The sequence below is a fragment of the Macaca thibetana genome, chromosome 7 (genome assembly GCF_024542745.1).
Source record: "Macaca thibetana thibetana isolate TM-01 chromosome 7, ASM2454274v1, whole genome shotgun sequence".
NCBI classification, from domain to species: domain Eukaryota; kingdom Metazoa; phylum Chordata; class Mammalia; order Primates; family Cercopithecidae; genus Macaca; species Macaca thibetana.
Genome location: NC_065584.1, coordinates 17,279,249 through 17,302,421, shown reverse-complemented (window position 1 = coordinate 17,302,421; position 23,173 = coordinate 17,279,249). Strand labels below are relative to the sequence as shown.

The 23,173-nt window shown below is 44.9% G+C and overlaps 1 protein-coding gene and 1 long non-coding RNA gene across 2 annotated transcripts in view; one reads left to right on the top strand and one right to left on the bottom strand.

Annotated features, from left to right (window-relative positions):
- Window positions 1–23,173, bottom strand: part of NRDE2 (NRDE-2, necessary for RNA interference, domain containing) — a 188,796-nt gene that overhangs the window by 48,916 nt on the left and 116,707 nt on the right. The window contains exon 2 of the mRNA XM_050799009.1: window positions 1,751–1,868. Within this exon, the coding sequence (XP_050654966.1) occupies window positions 1,751–1,814 (64 nt within the window). The 5' untranslated portion in view covers window positions 1,815–1,868. The remainder of the gene's footprint in view (window positions 1–1,750; window positions 1,869–23,173) is intronic.
- LOC126959716 (uncharacterized) lies at window positions 1,821–20,639 on the top strand. Its single transcript, XR_007727602.1, has 3 exons — window positions 1,821–1,895; window positions 7,404–7,520; window positions 20,616–20,639. It is a non-coding gene; the product is annotated as an uncharacterized LOC126959716 (long non-coding RNA).

Genomic DNA, 23,173 nt, shown 5'->3' with positions numbered 1-23,173 from the left:
CAAAAATTAGCCGGGCATGGTGGCGAGTGCCTGTAGTCCCAGCTACTTGGGAGGCTGAGGCAGGAGAAACACTTGAACCCGGGAGGTGGAGGCTGCAGTGAGGCAAGATCGTACAACTACACTCCAGCTTGGGCGACAGAGCAAGACATGGTTTCAAAAAAATAAATAAATAAATAAATAAAAAGAAGTAATTAATCCTGTAGTTAACCTACGATATGTATAACATCCTATCTTGTACTATACACTTTTTAGGTACACTCATGCATTCGTGCAACACATAATTATTAAGTAACTACTATCTATCTGTACATCTAGAAAATATTTATTTAACACCTATTTTGGACCTGTGCTGGGGCTAACTATGCTCCAATGAACACAACCTGATAGAGATTACAGTCTAGTAAGGGAAGACTACAACTTTACACAAGAAATTACTCACAATTATAAGAAACAGGACGAGCGCAGCGGCTCATGCCTGTAATCCTAGCACTTTCGGAGCACCAAGGCAGAGGATCGCTTGAGCTCAGGAGTTTGAGACCAGCCTGGTCAACACAGTGAGACCTCGTCTCTACTAAATATTAAAAAAAATTAGCCAGGCCTGGTGGTTCACACCTGTAGTTCCAGCTATTCATGAGGCTGAGGCAGGAAGTTGAGCCCAGGAGTCTCAGGCGGCAGTGAGTTATGACAGAGCCACTGCACTCCAGCCTGGGCAACAGAGTGAGACCCTGTCTCAAAAGAAAAAAAAAAAATTAGGAGAAACGTTACAAAAAGTGTAGGAACTATATGAGAGGATGTAACAGACGTGTAAGACTCAATTGGGCTCTGTCACATATGGCACATAATTTAGAATTACTTTTTTTTTCTTTTTTTTTAAGAGACAAGGTCCGCCCCCCAGGGCAGGATGCAGCGGCAAGATCATGGCTCACTGCAGCCTCAAACTTCTGGGCTCAAGCAATCCTCTCAACTCGGCCTCCTGAGCAGCTGGTATTACAGGTGTGTACCAGCATGCCCAGCTTTAAGAGACAGGAGTCTCGCTCTGTTGACCATGATGGTCATGAACTCCGGGGCTCAAACTAGCCTTCCACCTACAGGTGTGGGCCACCGCTCCTGGCCAGGATTAATTACTTCTTAAATGAACTATGTACCCCAATTTTGAACAATGCAGCTCTGCTGGAAATGTCTAGGACTTAAGAAAAATGTGTAAAGCCATAACCTGATATACAGTAGGCCCTCAAGAATAAAAGTTAGTTCTTTTCACTGGGTGCTGTGCCCGTCCAGAGAGAAACTGATTAGATTTTGGATACTAATCGCCTAGCTCTAGGCTGCTAAGTAATACCAACCTAATAAGCATTTCACAAATAAGTATAACAGGAAAGGAAGGAATACGTAATAAAAACATTCTGCATTTGCATCAAGGGTTTCCTTGAGATGTCGAGTATCACTATTCCCAATTTAAAGACGAAGTAACTGAGGCTCGAAAAAAGAACAGGACCTAACAACATCGTAGAGAAGTCCCAGCTCCAGGGCATCTGCTGGTCTCTCTCCACCCCTCCATAACTCTACAACCTCGGCCCAGAACAGGCCTTTGGGCCCCAGACCTCGGAGGAGGTCTTGAGCCTTTCCCAGAAGGCTTTGCAGCGCCGCGGAGAACTCTGGGATACAAAAATCCAAGGCAAAAGGCTAGACCTGGGTCCGAAAAACGGCCTCTTAAGCCCCCCAAGTGCCTTCTTCGGCTCGTTTGTGTGCTTACCTTTCCTGGAGCTCCCGCTATCGGGAGCCTCACTAATTCCCGCAAAGGCCGGGAACAGCGCCATGACCACAGGCCGTACCGCAGTTCCTCTCTATAGAGATGGCGTCGGCGAGCGAGCGTCGGTCTGAGGACCCCGGCCGTCGCGGTACACTCTGGGAAATGTGGTTTTCGCAGCGCTCGCTGGGGCTTGACCCTGAAGCGGGAGGGGCGGGGCCCAGAGGGGAGGGTGGCCAAGGGACGGGGGCGCGGCGGGGCAGGGCGAGGCAGGGCAAATCAGGGCAGGGCGGGGCCAAGGGGGGCGGGGCGAGAAGTGACGGGTTTCTAGTGGTTGGGACCCTGTGAGAACCGGAACTGCGAAAACCGGGGGAGGGACTTGTTCACGGCGGAAAGGGACTAAGGAAATTGGGATTCCAATTCGACCCCTAAATTCACACTATCCTTGCTAACTGGGTCAACTTAAACGCTCTAAGCATCTGTTTCCTTATCTGCAAAATGTTGAGAAGATTAAATGAACATATTTATAAAGGGCCTAGCATTGAGTCCGGCCCATGAAAAGCACTTAATATGTGTTAGTTATTATGTGAATTACGATTGCAAGTTCGGCTCAAAGTCATGTGAGATATCCAAACTTCAATCGGGTTATCATATTAAATACCCCACAACAAGGAAAAATGGAAAGTCCCATCAAGTTCAAGGGTCTTTGATAATTATAAAATACCTGTCTATGAAGCATTCTTGACCCTGGTTCCCCCCACCGAAAATCTAATCACACCTGCTACCAGAAATATAGAGAATAAAGGAACAACTTAGAAGACTTTGTACCACCAAGAAACAATTAGCCAAATTTAGAATGTGGGAAATTACAGAAAACAACCGTGCTTCCTTCGCATATCAATGGCTTTAAGAGCGCAGGAGATTGTAATAGATACGAAGATCTTACAGACACATCAAGCAAATGCAATGTATCTTTGGCCTCACCTCATTATGATTCTGATTGGACAAACTGTAAAAAGACCTTTTTAAGGCCGGGCGCGGTGGCTCAAGCCTGTAATCCCAGCACTTTGGGAGGCCGAGGCGGGCGGATCACGAGGTCAGGAGATCGAGACCATCCTGGCTAACACGGTGAAACCCCGTCTCTACTAAAAATACAAAAAGAAATTAGCCGGGCGTGGTGGCGGGCGCCTGTAGTCCCAGCTACTCCGGAGGCTGAGGCAGGAGAATGGCGTGAACCCGGGAGGCGGAGCTTGCAGTGAGCCGAGATCGCGCCACTGCGCTCCAGTCTGGGCGACAGAGTGAGACTCCGTCTCAAAAAAAAAAAAAAAAAAAAAAAAAAAAAAAAGACCTTTTTAAGATAGATGGAGAAATAAGAAGGTACGCAGAGTACAAGCAATTCGTAAGTAATTCTTGTGAATTCTGTTAGAATTACTAAGGTACTGATATCACTGAGGTGACCTTTATGTATTTATTTTGAGACAAGGTCTCCCTCTGTCGCCCAGGCTGGAGTGCAGTGGTGCGATCTCTGTTCATTACAGCCTCAAACTCCTTGATTCAAGCAATCCCCTCACCTCAGCCTCCCAAGTGGCTGGGACCACAGGCTACACCACCATGTCTGGCAAATTTTTTTTTTTTTTTTTTTTCAGGTAGAGGCAGGGTTTCACCATGTTGCCCAGGCTGGTCTCGAACTCCTGGGCTCAAGCGATCTGCCCCCCTCAGCCTCCCAAAGTGTTGGGTGCCTGTGCCTGAGCCACCGCACCCAGCCTGAGATGACTTTTTAAAGTTCTTATATATTAGAGATATATACTGAAGTATTTGCAAGAGAAAATAGGTAGGTAAATGAAGATATATTTATTAGGATCCCAGGGAGTTAAAGATCTGTATTAGATAGGAAATACATTAGAAACCAGAGATGCAAATGTAATAATCTAATCAAGGAATGGATAGACTCTAACGAAGGCTGCAGACCTGTATAAGAATTAGGTTCTATGAGTCCAAAATAGACACCCTTAAAGCTTTGAAGTCCCTGGCAGAGTACTTACAAAAAGGAGCTTAGTATGACAATAGGGGCAGTAATTCCTGCATGTCTTCAACTTTAAATCTCAGGTTCTACCAAAATCTTTGACTCTAAGTTACCTCAATTAATTGGGGCAGCATTTGTCTCTCTCAGCAGATCACTTCAGGTAACTGGGATGGAAATAGTCTATCCCAATGCCTCCTATCTTTCCACCCCAGAAAAGTAAGAATTAATATGGAAGTTTTAAGAAATTAAAACCATAATAATGTTTCTGTAATACGAAGGAATCTGGGTATTTAGGTATATTGTGTACTTACAAATGTATAAGAGAATGTTGCTCAGGAGACCCTTCTCACAAGAACAACTTAGGCCGGGCGTGGTGGCTCAAGCCTGTAATCCCAGCACTTTGGGAGGCCGAGACGGGTGGATCACGAGGTCAGGAGATCGAGACCATCCTGGCTAACACGGTGAAACCCCGTCTCTACTAAAAAGATACAGAAAACTAGCCGGGTGAGGTGGCGGGCGCCTGTAGTCCCAGCTACTCGGGAGGCTGAGGCAGGAGAATGGCGTAAACCCGGGAGGCGGAGCTTGCAGTGAGCTGAGATCCGGCCACTGGACTCCAGCCTGGGTGACAGAGCGAGACTCCGTCTCAAAAAAAAAAAAAAAAAAAAAAAAAAAAAGTAAAGCAGGCAGCTAGTCTGTCCAGAAAAAAAAACAAACGAGAGGCTGGGTGCAGTGGCTCATGCCTGTAATGCCAACACTTTGGGAGGCCAAGGTGGGAGGATAAAGTGTTTGAGACCAGCCTGGGCAACAAAGTGAGATACCGTTTCTACAGAAAAATTTAAAAATTAGCCAGGCATGGTGGTGCATACCTGTGGTCCCAGCTACTCGGGAGGCTGAGGCAGGAGAATTTCTTGAGCCCAGGAGATCAAGGCTGCAGTGAGCCATGATCGCACCACTGCACTCCAGCCTGGACAACAAATCGAGACCCTGTCTCAAAAAAAAAGAAAAGGTAAAAAAAAAGGAACGGAAAAGAGGTGGGTATGAGTGAGAGCTAAAAACTATAGAAAACAGCCTTTAGGTCATTCCAGAAGACATGATATGAACAAAAGGATCGGCAAGAGGCAGCTAGATACAAAATAGGTAGATAGTCAGTACTTGTTTGTTGGCAAAATACTGCATATATAATTCCCACTCACTTTTGGAAAAGGATATTATAGAAAAGGAATAGGGGGCCAGCCATGGTGTCTCATGCCTATAATCCTAGCACTTTGGGAGGCTGAGGCAGTTGGATTGCTTGAGCCAAGAAGTTCGAGACCAGCCTGGGCAATATAGTGAAACCCCATCTCTATCATTTTTTAAATAAAACTAAAAAAAGAAAAAGGAATAGGTAGTGAACATGTTTTGTTTAGTTTAGTTTAGTTGGCAGGCTCCTTTCTGAATCCACAAGAAGTCTTGTCGGTACAATGTGGTCTGGCTGTCCCAGCCCCATCTGACGGGTTAGGATAAGTGCGTGACCTAGCTCAGTCATGTCCTTAGTTGATAGGTGCTCAACCCAGCTCTGACCCAAGCCAGGCCAAGCAAAGTTCTTTTCCATGAATTTTGAAACTAGAACTGAAAAGGAAAAAGTTATCTCTCTTTGTGTGTAGACTGCAAGGTATAATAGTCCAGGAGTAGAGATGCAGAGTAAACTGCCTGTGGAGAGAAGATAAAACCAGGAGTGAGCTGGACAGGACGGGCCCAGGGTTTTGGAACTCAAATTCTAATTCTCCCTGGAGCTCAGCCTCATTCCTAGGCTTGGGTTCTAGGAAACAGCCCAATATCCTTATAATACATTTCACATTTCAGTAAACAAATTCTGTCACTTGCTACCAAGAGTCCTAAATGATACAGAATGAACGAGTGAATGAATAAATGATACCATTTCCACACTCAAAGTCACAATCTCAGAACCTGAGGATACTCCAATTGTTGATAGTTTGAATGACAAATGACACTTTTAAAATGGTCTACTCAGAACATGTATAAACAAACTCCATTCATCTGAAGAGGGAAAGAATCCTCACTCACTGATCAAGAAAACCAGAGAAACAGGTCTATCAACTCCATCAATCTTAAGGAATTTTCTGGTAGTTCCTATGAAGTCAAATGAAAGAAAATGTGCCCTTTGGAAATCAGAAATATCAGCAAGGAAATCAAACAGCCTGAGCCACTTCACTGGTGTGATCTTTTTTCTGTTTTATTTTATTTTGTTTTGTTTTGGGGTTATGGGGGTCTCAGGTTGAAAATGTCTCAATATGTGGACACAATCCCAAGTAACAGATCTTCAGTCATAGTTAACCAGCCTATTTATGCCTAACTCACAATTCACGCACTCCAGAACCTGCTAAAATATGTAAAGTTATGCAGAAAATAGAGAAGAGGGACACCAATAACACTTAATAACTATACTGTAGTCTAGAATAATCATTAAGAGAACCCTGCTTGGGTTTACTGTCCTAAATGGAGGCTGGGGTACATTTTTAAGAGCCTTGGATAAGAGTGACTTTAACCAGAGTTTTATTTATTTTTTTATTTTTTATTTTTATTTATTTTTTTTTTGAGACGCAGTTTTGCTCTTGTTGCCCAGGCTGGAGTGCAATGGCACAACCTCAGCTCACTGCAGCCTCCACCTCCCATGTTCAAGCGATTCTCCTGCCTCAGCCTTCCCAAGTAGCTGGGATTACAGGCATGCGCCACCAATCCTGGCTAATTTTGTATTTTTAGTAGAGATGGGGTTTCTCCATGTAGGTAGGCTGGTCTCAAACTCCCGACCTCAGGTGATCTGCCCACCTCGGCCTCCCAAAGTGCTGGGATTACAGGCATGAGCCACCGCGCCTGGCCCTAACCAGAGTTTTAAAAGATTAAATCAATCTTCTTGGGTAGCTCACTCTTAAACTAGCACTTCTTCCCAAGATGCTCTGAAACAATTTTCAGCTTTCGTTGTGATTATAGCTCTTCCAGAAAGTGATAGGTTTTGTGTTATGTTGATAGGGAAAGAGATCAACGAAACAACACAAACCTCTTTTTTAAAAACTAATTTACAAATAGGCAAATAATTAAATCACCACTGTTCAGGCTGCCTTTCTTTGACTAGAAAAATGACATTTTAAGAACTGGTTTGGTCCCAGTCTCCATTTAAAATTTCCTTAATCTTGTTGATGTTTGTCTCTCTGGCAATTCTCCTGGCTTGTGGGTGCCCATTTTTAAAGTGTGGTCAGAGGTGTTGGCTGGTTCCTATCTTCCCCCTTGTATTAACATCTGCACCTCTCTTCATTGCCTCCTCTCATTGCCAAAGAGAGTGAAAGTGTGAATTTTTTCACCTGTAAATTTCCAGTTACAGGGGAAAGTATCCATATTAAATTTGTTTTCACCTTTTGCCTATTTATTTAGGAATACAGAGAGGAACTATTCTCTCCTACCATTTTAAGCATGATGCAAGAAAAGTTTTCAACACAGAAAAGTATAAAAAAGATGGGAATGATCACCCATGTTTCCATTACCCAAAATAAAGACAAATATTATTTTGGAGTTTGTTTTGTTTTATATTTTATTTTATTTTACATTTTTAATTATTCAGACAAGTCTCCTTCTGTCCCCCAGGCTGGAAAGCAATGGTGAGATCACAGCTCACTGCAGCCTCAGCCTCCTAGGCTCAAGGGATCTTCCTGTCTCAGCCTCCTGTGTAGCTGGGACGACAGGCGCACATCATCATATCAGGTAATGTTTAAATTTTTTGTAGAGATGGGGTCTCATTTTGTTGCCCAGGCTTTGTTTTGTTTTCTTAGAGATGGAGTCTTGCTCTGTTGCCCAAGCTGGAGTGCCATGGTACGATCATAGTGCATTGCAGCCTCAAATCCATGGGTTCAAGCAATCCTCCTGCTTCAGCCTCCTGAGTAGCTGGGATTACAGGTCTTTCTTTCTTTTACGTTTTTCCTGTATCTTAGATCATGGATAATTTTTTTCATCATAGTTGTGATTGCTCTTTCTCTTAATGTTATACAAAAGCATTTCTGTTTTATTACAAACCTCATAAACATGTATTATTAGATTGGTGCAAAAGTAAGTGCGGTTTTCGTGTGGTTTTTGCCATTCCTTTCAATGAGGAATAGCATTGAAAGGATGCATAATATTTCATTCAATGGATGGAATTACAATATACTTAATGACTCCCTGTAGCTAGGTATTTAGCAAACCTCACCTCTTATGTCATCTCATCAGTGTTATCTATGAGTTCTCCAAACTATGAACTGGCTGGTCAGGATTGTCAACCATAGGATTTTATTTTATTTTATTTTTTGAGACAGAGTCTTGCTCTGTCACCCAGGCTGGAGTGCAGTGGCCGGATCTCAGCTCACTGCCACCTCCGCTTTCCGGGTTTAAGTGATACTCCTCCCTCAGTCTCCCAAATAGCTGGGATTACAGAAACCCACCACCATGCCCAGCTAATTTTTGTATTTTTAGTAGAGAGGAGGTTTCACCATGTTGGCCATGCTGGTCTCAAACTCCTGACCTCAAGGGATCCACCCACCTCTGCCTCTCAAAGTGCTGGCATTACAGGTGTGAGCTACTGTGCCCTGCCAACCATAGGATTTTAAGTTGTAGCTTGTCCACCAGCAGCCAAGACATTGTTGATGACGAACAGCCATTTCACTGGAGCATGAGGAATGAGGTGTGAAAAAAGCAATCAAGAGGGGCACAATGACACTTTCTAAAAAGATAAATATGTCTGGGTGCGGTGGCTCACGCCTGTAATCCCAGCACTTTGGGAGGCCAAGGTGGGAGGATTACCTGAGGTCAGGAGTTCGAGACCAGCCTGACCGACCTGTTGAAATCCCGTCTCTACTAATAATACAAAAATTAGCCAGGTGTGGTGGTGGGCGCCTGTAATCCCAGCTACTCAGGAGGCTGAGGCAGGAGAATCGTTTGAACCCGGAAGGCAAAAGTTGCAGCGAGCTGAGATTGCACCATTGCACTCCACCCTGAGCAAGAAGAGTGAAACTCCATCTCAAAAAAAAAAAAAAAAAGCAGACAAATACAACTTCAGATAATAAAGGCAAGGTTCTACTCAAAGCATATTCAGCAAAGGCCATACTCTATGTGTCAAAGGTACATACGGACATCTCAACAAACAAGTCTGCCTGAAGAGTTAAGTGCAAAGATGATCTATAAATGAACAAAGGATTACTACCAGCACCGCGGAGGTGGAGATTAACTCTGCCCCTTTGGATGAATCCAAGGAAGTGGAGCTACTTACCCGGCTCTTACAAATGAGAAGTAGTCCCTGGGACAGATGAAGGAGAAAACAAACATAGGCCGAGAAAGCAGCATGCACAGAAGTCCCAGGTTATAAAACAGCAAGGTGTGTTCAAAGATCCTCAAGGGTTCTCTGGCTGCAATGTGATAGGAGAGGCTGGGGGCCTGCAAAGACTGTCTGGGATCCGGACATGAAGAACTCTGATGTCATAGGTGGTTTAATAATTTGTCCCTAGTTCGGCTGGGCACGGTGGCTCACGCCTGTAATCCCAGCACTTTGGGAGGCCGAGGCGGGGGAATCACGAGGTCAGGAGATCAAGACCATCCTGGCTAACATGGTGAAACCCCACCTCTGCTAAAAATACAAAAAATTAGCCGGGCGTGGTAGTGCACGCCTGTAGTCCCAGCTACTCAGGAGACTGAGGGAAGAGAATGGCTTGAACCTGGGAGGCGGAGGTTACAGTGAGCCGAGATCATGCCACTGCACTCCAGCCTGGGTGACAGAGCAAGATTCTGTCTCAAGATAATAATAATAATAATAATAATAATAATAATAATAATAATGGTTCTTCCCGGGTGTTAAACTCTAAATCTTTGGAGTTTCCCCAGTGATAGGATAGGAGTGTCTTTGTTATTCATGGTGGCCTACACCTGAGTTTATGCTAACAAGATAACTCAGATGGCGGATGCCTAGAAAGACCAACTCTGTGATTAGAGAGGAGGGGTTTCTAGCCAGCCCGACCTCTAGGGAGTAAAGGTAGCTAGAGGCTGAATTTGATCATATTGAATAACGTGCCAGTAATTCAGTCAGTCCATCATTCCTATGTCATGAAACCCCAATAAAACTCTAGACACAGGCTGAGCAAGCTTCCTGGTCGGTAAACACAACAGCATGCATCCTGATTCTCAGAGGGCACAGAAATTCCATATTCAGGACCCTCTCAGAACTGTCATTGGCTGGTCCTGATTGGTATCTTTTTTTTTTTTTTTAGGCAGTCTTGCTGTATTGCCCAGGATGGAGTGCAGTGGTACAATCTCTGCTCGCTGCAACCTCTGCCTCCCAGGCTCAAGGGATTCTTGTGCCTCAGCCTCAAGTAGCTGGGATTACAAGTATGCGCAACTATGCCCGGCTATTGTCTGTATTTTTAGTAGAGATGGGGTTTCGCCGTGTTGGTCTCCGACTCCTGGCCTCAAGTGATCCACCCACCTTGGCCTCCCAAAGTGATAGGATTACAGGCATGAGCCACCGTGCCTGGCTTGTATCCTTTATAATAAAACTATAATAGCAAATATAGCACTCTCCTGAGTTCTACAAGTCATTCTAGGGAATTATTGAACCCGAGGGTGCCATGGAAACTCCCAAATTTGTTGCCACTTGAGCCACTGGGTGCCACTGGCTCACACTTGTAATCTCAGCACTTTGGGAGGCTGAGGCGGGAGGATCTCTTGAGCTCAGGAGAGTTTAAGACCAGCATGAGAAACATGGTGAAACCCCATCTCTACAAAAAATACCAAAAATTAGCCACGTGTCATGGCACATGCCTGTAGTCCCAGCTACTTGGGAGGGTGAGATGAGGATCAGGAAGAGCCCAGGAGGTCAAGGCTGCAGTGAGCTGAGATTGTGCCAGTGCACTCCAGCCTGGGTGACAGAGCAAGACCCTGCCAAAAAAAAAAAAAAAAGAAAGAAAAGAAAAGAGAGAGAAAGAAAGAAAAGAAAGAAGGAAGCAAGGAAAAGAAAGAGAGAAAGAAAGAAAAAGAAAGAAAGAAGGAAGGAAGGAAGGAAGGAAGGAAGGAAGGAAGGAAGGAAGGAAGGAAGGAAGGAAGGAAGGAAGGAAGGAGAGGCTGGGTGCGGTGGCTCACGTGCAATCCCAGCACTTTGGGAGGCCGAGGTGGAAGGACCACCTGCGGTCAGGAGTTCGAGACCAGCCTGACCAACATGGAGAAACCTGGTCTCTACTAAAAATACAAAATTAGTCAGGCGTGGTGGCACATGCCTGTAATCCCAGCTACTCGGCAGGCTGAGGCAGGAGAATCGCTTGAACTCGGGAGGCGGAGGTTGCAGTGAGCCAAGACTGTGCCATTACACTCCAGCCTGGGTAACAAGAGTGAAACTCTGTCTCAAAAAAAAAAAAAAAAAAGACAGAAAGACAGAAGAAAAAAAGAAAGAGTGGGTGGCCTGGGGACCTCTGGAACTTGTAGCTGGCATCTGAAGTCAGGGTGGTCTAGTTGGGAACTATGCCCTTGAATCTGTGGAGTCTGTGCTTACTCTGGGTGCCTCACATAAGAATGGCACTGTCGACTGGGCTCAGTGGCTCACGCCTGTAATCCCATCACTTTGGGAAACTGAGGTGGGTGGATCCCTTGAGATCAGGAGTTTGGACCAGCCTGGCCAACATGTTGAAACCCTGTCTCTACTAAAAATACAAAAATTAGCCAGGCATGGTGGCACATCTGTAATTCCAGCTACTAGTGAGGCTGAGGCAGGAGAATCACTTGAGCCCAGGAGGTGGAGGTGGCAGTGAGCCAAGATCAGGCTACTGCACTCCAGCCTGGGCAACAGATTGAGACTCCGTCTCAAAAAAAAAAAAAAAAAAAAAAAACAGGAATTGCGTTGCAGTATTTCATAATGCATACATCTTATTTTGAAAAGTTTTAAGTAAGGAAATACCAAATACTTGTGTCAGAAAAACCAGTCTGCAACAGTATAAAGAATGGATAGACAGGGTAGAATATGAAGGAGGGTGTGTTGCAGATGGCTAGGAATCGGGATGATCAATAAACCAGGCCGGCATACAGTGATCAGGAGTGAGACTGTTCTTTTTGAGTTAACTTTTAGGACAACAGTATGTTTAAAAGAATGAATTACAAACATATCTGTGAAATATGTGTGCGAAGAGGCAGATGAAAGAGCAGCACCCCCAGGATTTAGTTCTGCATGTGACCAGCCTGGCGTGGAACAGTTGGCAACTTATCACTTTAGATTACTGGTAGGCTAAAGGATTTGTTTTTTGTTTGTTTGTTTTTGTGTTTTGTTTCGTTTTTGAGACAGAGTCTCGTTCTGTCACCGGGCTGGAGTGCAGTGGCACATCTCAGCTCACTGTAACCTCTGCCTCCCAGGTTCAAGCAATTCCCCTGCCTCAGGCTCCCAAGTAGCTGGGACTACAGGCACGTGCCACCACGCCTGGATTTTTTTTTTTTTTTTTTGTATTTTAGTAGAGACAGGGTTTCATCATGTTGGCCAAGATGGTCTTGATCTTCTGACCCTGTGATCCGCCCTCCTTGGGCCTCTCAAAATGCTGGGATTACAGGCGTGAGCCACCGTGCCAGGCCCAGATTTGGGTCTTTTAAAGATACATTTTCCTTTTGAGTTTTTGGGAAGAATTTAAAAATACAAAATAATAAAACAGGCCAGATGCAGTGGCTCATGCCTATAATCCCAGCACTTTGGGAGGCCAAGGTGGGCAGATCACTTGAGCCCAGGAGTTCAAGACCAGTTTGGGCAATGTGGTGAAACTCTGTCTCTATAAAAAAAATATAGGGCGGGCGCCTGTAGTGCCAGCTACTCAGGAGGCAGAGGCAGGAGAATGGCGTACCCGGGAGGCAGAGCTTGCAGTGAGCTGAGATCCAGCCACTGCACTCCAGCCTGGGCGGCAGAGCGAGACTCCGTCTCAAAAAAAAAAAAAAAAAAAAAAAATTACCCACGCGTGGTGGTGCACCCCTGTGGTCCCAGCTACTTGGGAGGATTGAGCCTGGGAGGTTTGAGGTTGCAGTGAGCCAAGATCACACCACTGCACTCCAGCCTGGGTGACAGAGTAAGACTCTCTTTCGAAAAATGAATTAATAAATAATGATAATAATAATCATAAAACAAATGATTAAGTGCTCTCTCCCACCCCCAATTTAGCACATGCTAAGATTTTCTTCATTTGTTCTATTTGTGCTTATTTGCTTTTTATTTAAATCAATGACTCTCAACATGATGGTGTGGGGAGTGGGGGCGGTGTGGGGGAAGCAATTTTATTTCCCAGGGGACTTTTGGCAAAGGCTGGAGATACTTTGGGTGGTCACAGTTTGGGGTGCTGTTGGCATCTAGAGGGGAGAGGCCAGGGATGCTGCCGAACATCCTACAACGCCCAGGACTGCCCCTACCACAAAGAATTACCTGGCCTCAAATGTCAGTAGTGCTGAGACTGAAAAACTCCAATTTAAATAAAATACATAAAATATTATAGATAAAATCGAAGTCCCTTGGTACCCCTCCCCAAACCCGAATGTACTTGCATCCACTATCTCCCCCAAAACAACTGCTATCATGAGTTAGGTCTAAGGACAGAGGGGTTTTGTGTATTCCAGCCAAATGGAATTCTGCAGATAAATCCAGTTTTATAACTAGGGACAAAAAATCACATCAGCACATATTGGTGTTGTACCTGATTGGTTTACCGACTAATTCCATCCCAGGCATGACATCGATTTCCCTTAGTGAAAAATCATCCCTATTTGCTTCTTATTTTGAAGGCGTTTTTGTATTTAAAGAATCAAAATTCAAGTCAGGGCCCTTAAATTCAAAGACCTCAGCAATGAAATGTTGCATGGTGGTGACAGTCATTTAGACGAAGCAACATTCCTAGTGCAGTTCTCCATCCTGCCTCATTAGAGATGCTTATGTCATGGACAGAACCTCCACAATGCAGCTTGATTGGCTTAAGCAGAAGACAGATCTTTCCGTGTTAGACCGAAAGGTGGCATCGAGGATGGAAATTCGCCCCCTTACTTTTCACTATCCTCAAATGTTTTGCTAACAGATTCATCAGAACTAGTGAGAGCAAAATGTCTTTCAACATCTCTCAAGAGTATCAAGCAGCTGACTGCAACTTTTCACATTCCTTCAGCATATGGGCTGTATAATCTACAGGGGATTCTGCCGAATATGCTGATAATGGTTTCCTCCTTGACCTTCAAGCTAATTATCACCAGGGAATCTTTAATGCTTTAAAAGTACATGTCACTTGGCTGGGCGCAGTGGTTCACGCCTGTAATCCCAGCAGTTTGGGAGGCCAAGGCAGGTGGATCAAGAGGTCAGGAGTTCGAGACCAGCCTGACCAACGTAGTGAAACCTCATCTCTACTAAAAATACAAAAATTAGCCGGGTGTGGTGGCGGGCACCTATAGTCCCAGCTACTCAGGAGGCTGAGGCAGGAGGATGGTGTGAACCCAGGAGGTGAAGCTTGCAGTGAGCCAAGTCCGCCACTGCACTCTAGCCTGGGCGACACAGAGAGACCCTGTCTCAAAACAAAACAAAAAAAATACATGTCACTTATTTTGCTCACAGATCAGTGGTTTAATAAATGCCAGCGTATATGTTAAATTTTGTTAACGTTTAATATCTTTTTTTATCAGCCAAAGTGCATTAAAAATTAAAATTAATTCCCACTTTCCCATTTTTATGCTGTCGGGTAATGTTATTTTACATCGTGCTGTAGTGGACGTTCAGTGCTTTGAATTAATGCACTTGGTGATTTATTTACCGCCTTGGGTGTTAGTCATTACTTTTTCAATTACTGTAAAACTTTATGCATCACAGCATGATACTCTGAGAAACCAGATAAACAGTGCTGGGGAGATTTTCTTTTAAATGGGATCCAGTAATAAAGACAAAAGACTACATTAGAATATCTAATGTGCCAGCCAGAGACATTGGTTTCCATGCTTGTGAGCTTGTGAATCACCTTCCAGAAGTGAACCTTTCCCAACCAGAATGCATGGGAAATCCTGGTCTTCTGCCTTTGAGTCACTGTACAAGTCATAGCAAGCCATCCTTATCCACAGAGCTCAAAAGCAGGAATCTCTAGCATCCAGCGTATTAGCAAGAGGAAGCTGAGATTTTGAGAGGACTGACATTGTGTCATATCATCCTACAAACCTTTAGAAGTGCCATCAGTGATTGCTATGCTATGCACCAAGACCTCAATGTGTCCACGCATTTGATTTCTTTTCCTATATTTGATAAAGCCCTGACAAGATGCCTAGCACTGTCCTGTGCTCTAGGGATTGAGAGCATATAACAGCAAGATGACATGCTCCCGGGGGAGGTTTTAATCTCCTGGAAACCCTGTGTCATTGCCAGGAGGGGCATGCCACTGGAACATGGTCCCTGCTGTAAAACTCACAGGGAGGTGAGGCTGAGGCAAAGAAAGGTTAGAGGAGGCCTCATTGGGCTGCTTCCAGAAGCATTCTAGAGCAGTGGGGAGCGAGGAGGAGCCGTGGGCAAGGCGACAGAAGCCGCAAATGGGCTCAGTGGGAGTCCAAATTCAGCACCTGCAAGCCCGGCTAGCCTGACTGTGGTAAACACACAGCCACAGGGATTCCAAGTAGTCCCTGGAGCGAAGGTTTCTTCCAGTCTGTTCAGCCCACTCTGCCTGGTGGTCCTAGATCTACAGTTATTTAAAATGTGCCGATGAAAAACAAAAGGAAAAAAATGTGCCAATTGAAAGGGAAGTGTTTCAGGACAGGTGCGTTGCCTCATGCCTATAATCCCAGCATTTAGGGAGGCAAAGGTGGGAAAATAGCTTGAGCCCAGGGGTTCAAGATCAGCCTGGGCGACATAGTGAAACCCACTTGTCTTTTTTCTTTTTCTTTTCTTTTTTATTTTTTGAGACGGAGCTTCACTCTTGTTGCCCAGGCTGGAGTGCAGTGGCGTGATCTCAGCTCACTGCAACCTTTGCCTCTCAGGTTCAAGCAATTCTCCTGCCTCAGCCTCCCGAGTAGCTGGGATTACAGGTGCTCACCACCACACCCGGCTAATTTTTGTATTTTTAGTAGAGATGGGGTTTCACCATGTTGGCCAGACTGATCTTGAACTCCTGGCCTCAGCCAGGTGATCCACCCACCTCAGCCTCCCAAAGTGCTGGGATTACAGGCATGAGCCACCACATCTGGCAATTTTTTTTTTTTTTGAAGGGGAAAAATTTTATTAGGTCCAGAAATCAAAGATGACTTAGGGTAGAATTATGATTACGTGCAGAATTGGGTGGTTAGAAAAGAAATCAATCTATTGAGGTCCAGCCTAAGGTTCTGATAGCCAATGGGTAGACACAATGAGAGTAGTAGTATTCCTAGAAACCAGGATAAATCTCCAACTCGTGTGAGTTTATTTTATTTTATTTATTTATTTTTTTTTTGAGAGGGAGTCACGCTCTTGTTGCCCAGGCTGGAGTGCAATGGCACGATCTCGGCTCACTGCAACCTCTGCCTCCCAGGTTCAAGCAATTCTCCTGCCTCACCCTCCCAAGTAGCTGGGATTACAGGCACCTGCCACCAAGCCCGGCTAATTTTTGTATTTTTAGTAGAGACGGGGTTTCGCCATGTTGCCCAGGCTGGTCTTGAACTCCTGACCTCAGGTGATCCACCCACCTCGGCCTTCCAAAGTGCTGGGATTACAGGCGTGAGCCACTGTGCCCGGCCTACTTGCATGAGTTTAATGAACCAGGTAGATTATTGTATATCCGCCCTTATCCCATTCTCGGTCAGGTGAATTTTCTTGCTCATGAAGTCCACATTGAAAGCAGCATGCTCAGAAATGGAGGTGAAACCCCCTTCTCTACAAAAAATTTAAAAGTCCTAACTACTCAGGAGGCTGAGGTGGGAGGATGGCTTGAGCCTGGAAGTTTGAGGCTTGAGCTCCTTCCCTGAATCCTCCTTGACTTAAACCTGTCCCTTTGATGAGGCCTGTGTAAGATCCTCCAGGAGCTCCTCACTCAGGACAGGTGCCCACCAAGCGGACCCTGTTTCCTCCAGCTGAGCAGAATCAAGGCAGGTTTGGATCATTTGCTTTTTTGGAGCCAAGGAGAAAAATCTTTTGCTTCAAGTCTTATTGTTGTGGACCCAGGAAATCTGAGACAGGTCTCAGTTAATTTAGAAAGTTTATTTTGCCAAGGTTGAGGACGCGCCCGTGACACAGCCTCAGAAAGTCCTGACAACATGTGCCCAAGGTGGTTGGGGCACAGCTTGGCTTTATACATTTTAGGGAGACACGAGATATCAATCAATATATGTAAGAAGTGTGTTGGCTCCGTTTGGAAAGGCAGAACAACGTGAAGCAAAGGCAGGAAGCAGGGAGGGAGCTTCCAGGTCACAGATAGGTGAGACGCAAATGGCTGCATTCTTCTGAGTTTCTGATTAGCCTTTCCAAAGGAGGCAATCAGATATGCATCTGGCTGGGCGTGGTGGCTCACACTTGTAATCCCAGCACTTTGGGAGGCCGAGGTGGGCAGATCACTCGAAGTCTGGAATTTAAGACCAGCCTGGCCAATATGGTGAAACCCCATCTCTACCAAAAAATAGAAAAATTAGCTGGGCATGGTGGTGCATGCCTGTAATCCCAGCTACTCAGGAGGCTGAGGCAGGAGAATCGCTCAAACCGGGAGGCGGAGGTTGCAGTGAGCTGAGATCGTACCACTGCACTCCAGCCTGGGCGACAGAGCAAGACTCTTCTTAAATAAATAAATAACTAAACAAATGACAGACTTTGGGAAACCAAAGATGCGGGATTCCTTGAGGCCAGGAGTTCGAGGCTGCAGTAAGCTATGACTGTGCCACTGTACTCTAGTCTGGGCAACAGAGTGAGACCCCATCTATAAAATAAATAAATAAAATATAATAATTCCAGTTTTTGCAAGGTCTGGAGAGTGACGGTCTTTTAGGCCTATTATGCCATATCCACCCTAATGGGTCCCAAAGGCTAGGTAGCCCCTGGGAAGTAAAGACTACTTTTGGCCTCTGAAACTGACACAGAAAATTATTTTAGCAAATAAACCTCTCTGCCCAGAAATACCCAAATAATGCATTCTAACGTGTCTGCTTTCAGGTTACCTGAAGAACCCGGATGGAGAGATCAAGTACAAGTTATAGTGAACAGAGGGTGTAGGTTCTGAGAGTCATGACTGGCGTTCATAGCTGGGGTGGATATGGCATGGTCAGTCCCAGCCTGGACCCATGCAGTTTTCTGTGTGGCCTGTCCAGGGACCACCAGACCCTTTGGGAAGGTGGCAACGGCCTGGGAGGGAGACTGAGGGAAGATTCAGAGAGACCTCCCATCTCAGTGTCTGGAATAGGTGTGTCACTTTGCTCCCAGTCAGAACTGATCAATTCCCCAAGTCCAAATGTCAGAGTTATGATTTCTTGTACAAGGTGAATGAGAGCCCCAGATATTTTGGAAACTAACCATATTGTTTTCCCTTACCTCTCTTAGGAAAGCGGTCACCAAAGAGTTCCCATCTGAGTACAGGTTACAGGGCCAAAAGACCCTGATGCCCCAGCTGCCAAGGGGGTGATTTAGGCAGAGAACCTAGAACAGCAAAGAGGCGTGCTATTTCGACTCACACTGCTTCCACGCAGCAAAGAGGTGCTGGGAAAGCGATTTTGAAAAGTTCAGAGATCTTGACGTGTCTGTTCATCTTAAGCTTATTATAACTATAATTTTATTTTATTATTTTATTTTTATTTTTGAGACAGGGTTTCACTCTGCTGCCCAGGCTGGAGTGCAGTGGTGCGATCTCAGCTCACTGCAGCCTCCACCTCACGAGTTCAAGCAATTCTTGTGCCTCAGCCTCCTGAGTAGCTGGGATTACAGGCATGTGCTACTATACCCAGCTAATTTTTGTATTTTTTGTGGAGACAAGTTTTCGCCATGTTGGCCAGGCTGGTCTTGAACTCCTAGGCTCAAGTGATCCGACTCCCAAAGTGCTGGGATTACAGGTGTGAGCCACGGTGTCCAGCCAAGCTTATTATAACTGTAATTTTAAATTATCTTCTTCTATTCTGATCTTGACTCTTACAACTGAATTTGTAAGCTTTATAATGAATATTAGTGGAATAATTTACTTAGGAATTCACCTGGTGTCTATTTTTTTTGTATGGTTTTAATCACAGTGATTCCATACTCTTCTATGACTGTTACCTGCACAAGTATTGCCCCTATTATCTATTTTGGGAAATACTTAATTGCTGTCTGCTTCTGTGTTAATTCAGGGAGCTCATTCATTCTCAAAATAGAACCTCTGCGATTTAACCAAATGACTCAGATCTCTGCCCCCTGCCCCCCACATGCTGCGAAAAGCACAGCTCCGGTCACATGTCCTGTTGCATGAAAATAAACTTGTTAAATTCTTTCCCAAACTACTTCCTCTTTCAAGTTTCCCTATTGATTTCCATCAGCTGCCCTGTGCAAATATATCTCTTCCCTTTGGGATCCCAAATTCATTTATTTTTCTCACCCACAGGGACTCATGAACCTCCCCAAATTACTTAATATATGTATGCATATTTTTCTGAAGACTCATCATTTTCATGCTATTCTCAAGGAATCCATGGCTCTCTCCTCCTCCAAAAGGATCAAAATGATCTGCCATTTTAATCCATGCCATCACCACGTAATACTAGTGTAGCAGGATGAGCGGCAGACAAAACTCCTCAGACACCGAGTTAAAGAAGGAAGGGGTTTATTGGGCCAGGGGCATCACCAAGACTCCAGTCTCAAGAGCCGAGCTCCCCGAGTGAGCAATTCCTGTCCCTTTTAAGGGCTCATAACTCTCAGGGGGTGCGCGTGAGAGGGTCATGATCGGTTGTACAAGCAGGGGGTATGTGACTGGGGGCTGCATGCACCAGTAATTAGATCGGAACAAAACAGGATAGGGATCTTCACAGTGCTTTTCTCTGTCTGTAATCTATAGATAACATAACCAATTAGGTCAGGGGTCGATCTTTAACTACCAGGCCCAGGGTGTGGTGCCAGGCTGTCTCTTTGTGGATTTCACTTCTGCCTTTTAGTTTTTACTTTTTCTTTCTTTGGAGGCAGAAATTGGGCATAAGACAATATGAGGGGTGGTCTCCTCCCTTACTAGTACTACTAAAAGCAGCTGGGCGCGGTGGCTCACACCTTTAATCCCAGCACTTTGGGAAGCTGAGGCGGACGGATCACTTGAGATCAGGGGTTCGAGACCAGCCTGGTCAACATGGTGAAACCCCTTCTCTACTAAAAATACAAAAAAAGGCCGGACTCAGTGGCTCACACCTGTAATCCCAGCACTTTGGGAGGCCCAGGCAGGCAGATACGAGGTCAGGAGATCGAGACCATCCTGGCTAACACAATGAAACCCCGTTTCTACTAAAAATACAAAAAAATTAGCTGAGCATGTAGTCCCAGCTACTCAGGAGGCTGAGGCAGGAGCATGGCGTGGACCCGGGAGGCGGAGCTTGCAGTGAGCCCAGATCGCACCACTGCACTCCAGCCTCAGCGACAGAGCGAGACTCTGTCTCAGGAAAAAAAAAAAAAAAAAAATTAGCTGGACATGGTGATGAGCGCCTGCAATCCCAACTACTCAGGAGGCTGAGGCACGAGAATAGCTTGAACCCAGGAGGCGGAGGTTGCAGTGAGTCTAGATCGTGCCACTGCACTCCAGCCTGAGCAACGGAGCAAAACCCTGTCTCAAAAAACAAAACAAAACAAAACAAAACAAAAACCAGCATCCTGACTAGGTCCCTCCCATCTCCTCCTTCCAGCCCATTCGGGACAAGGACGCAACATTATTGCTTCAATCTATGGAAGACAGGGGCTAGCTGCTCTCACTCCTGTCTGTCTGAAAGATCTGCAGGAGTCTACAGCCATACCACCCTGAACACGCCCAGTCTCGTCTCGTCTCGTCTGAAAGGTTTGCAGGAGTCAGGCTAGTCTACTCACCTTGGCGCCACCACTTCACCTCTATTCCTAATTTGTTTGCTGCTTTCTTCCCAAGAACCCCTCCCATACCCACTTCCCCACACCTATCCACACTTCAAGACCCAGTAAAAGATGCTTCACACACCAAGACCGGCCCAGAGAGAGTTTGGTTTCAGACGACAGAATAACTGAGTGGGCATGTGGCTCCGGAGTATAAATATTTGGAAATGTTAATATGATATATATCGTAATACATAATAATATTATTATAATAAATGTTAATATATAATAAACATTAGAAAAAAATATCTGCAAAGAGCTTAAACCCTTGTAAAAAGATGAACTCTACAAGGTAAATAAAAGCAGAAAGCAGTCAAGTGCTTATTCTCAATTTCTACTGCACTTAGGCGCCTAGCCCAGTACTTAGGCGAAACTAGCACTTGACATTTACGGAATAAATGTGGAATGTTATATTGAAAATAAAACATATGGAGGCCAGGCGCGATGGCTCATGCCTGTAATCCCAGCACTTTGGGAGCTGGAGGCAGGTGGATCTCCTGAGGTCAGGAGTTCGAGACCAGCCTAGCCAATATGGGGAAACCCCGTCTCTACTAATAATACAGAAATTAGCCGGGTATGGTGGCACATGCCTGTAATCCCAGCTACTCGGGAGGCTGAGGCAGGAGAATCACTTGAATCCGGGAGGCAGAGGTTGTGGTGAGCCGAGATCGTGCCATTGCACTCCAGCCTGGGCGAAACTCCATCTCAAAATAAATAAATAAATAAAAACATATGGAGCTGGGCACACCTGTAGTCTCAGCTACTCAGGAGGCCAAGGTGAGAGGATGGCTTGAGCCCAGGAGTTTAAGTCCAGATTGGGCAACATAGCAAGAACTTGAACCTAAAATAAAAGTTAAAAACTAAAAATAAATGCCTAATTAACTTTTGAGAGGTGCTCAACTTCACTAGCCTTCCTGAAAATTCAAATTTAAATAATACAATACCATGACCTAACCTTCAGAATAGCTAAAATGAAAAGAAAAGAAAATGCCAGGCTGGGCGAGGTGGCTCACACCTGTAATCCCAGCACTTTGGGAGGCCAAGATGAGCGGATCGCCTGAAGTCAGGAGTTCAAAACCTGCCTGACCAACATCGTCTCTGCCAAAAAATACAAAACTGGCTGGGTGAGGTGGTACATTCCTATAGTCCCAGCTACCGGGGAGGCTGAGGTTGGAGAATCACTTGAACCTGGGAGGCGAAGGTTGCAGTGAGCCAAGATCACACGACTGCACTCCAGCCTGGGCAACAGAGCAAAACTCTGTCTCAAAAAAAAAGAAAAAGAAAAAAGAAAAAAAAAGAAAATGCCCAGATTGATAAGGATAGGGAGTAACCTACACTCATGCACTGCAGGTGGGGATGTAAATTGGTACAGCTACTATGGAAAACTGTATGGCAGCACCTACTAAAGCTGAACATATGTATATCTATCACCCAGCAATTCCACTCATAAGGATGTACAAACCCCCTTCAAAAAATAGCAAGACCTCATCTCTAAGAAATAAAATAAAACCCCTTCCTATCTAAAGGGGATTGGGAGTTTCACATGGTCAAAATTTGCCAGCAAAATATGCCGAACAAAGTACTTTGTAAAAAGTAGATGAATTATTGCCCTAGTCCTTGCATTCAAAATGGTTATTTACAAAAGCATCGTAGTTGCTAAGCAACTTAAAGCAGTGCACTACATGTCAAATGACATCTTTAATAGGTGTATAGTAAATACACACGTTCATAGTCACATTTATCATAGATATGATTACAAAATCAATTTAAAGTGGAGAGAAAGAAAATACACTTTGAATTAATAATTAATAGTCATCTCAGGCATTTGATTAATTATTATTAAAAATGTAACTAACTCCGGGCATAATTATTTAGGAGAGAATTCGGGTCTTCTTAGAACACATTCTAAACTGATATTGTTGGTCTCTAAGGAGTAAATGTGTTCACAGCTAAGTTAGGTGTTCAATATTATGAATCAATATTAATTTTAAACTTGGGCTGAAGAGAGAACAAAAAATGGGCTAGTGCACAGCTACATAACCATTCTCTCGCCTGTTATGCAGACAACTCCAAGTTACCTAATTTTTTTTTCTTTCAGAGTCTCACTCTGTTGCCCAGACTGGTGTGCAGTGGCATGATCTTGGCTCACTGAAACCTCTGCCTCCTGGGTTCAAGAGATTCACCTGCCTCAGTCTCCTGAGTAGCTGGGATTACAGGTGTGCACCACCACGCCTGGCTAATTTTTGTATTTTTATTAGAGACGGAGTTTCACCATGTTGGCCAGGCTTGTCTTGAACTCCTAACTTAAAGTGATCCACCCGCCTTGGCCTACCAAAGTGCC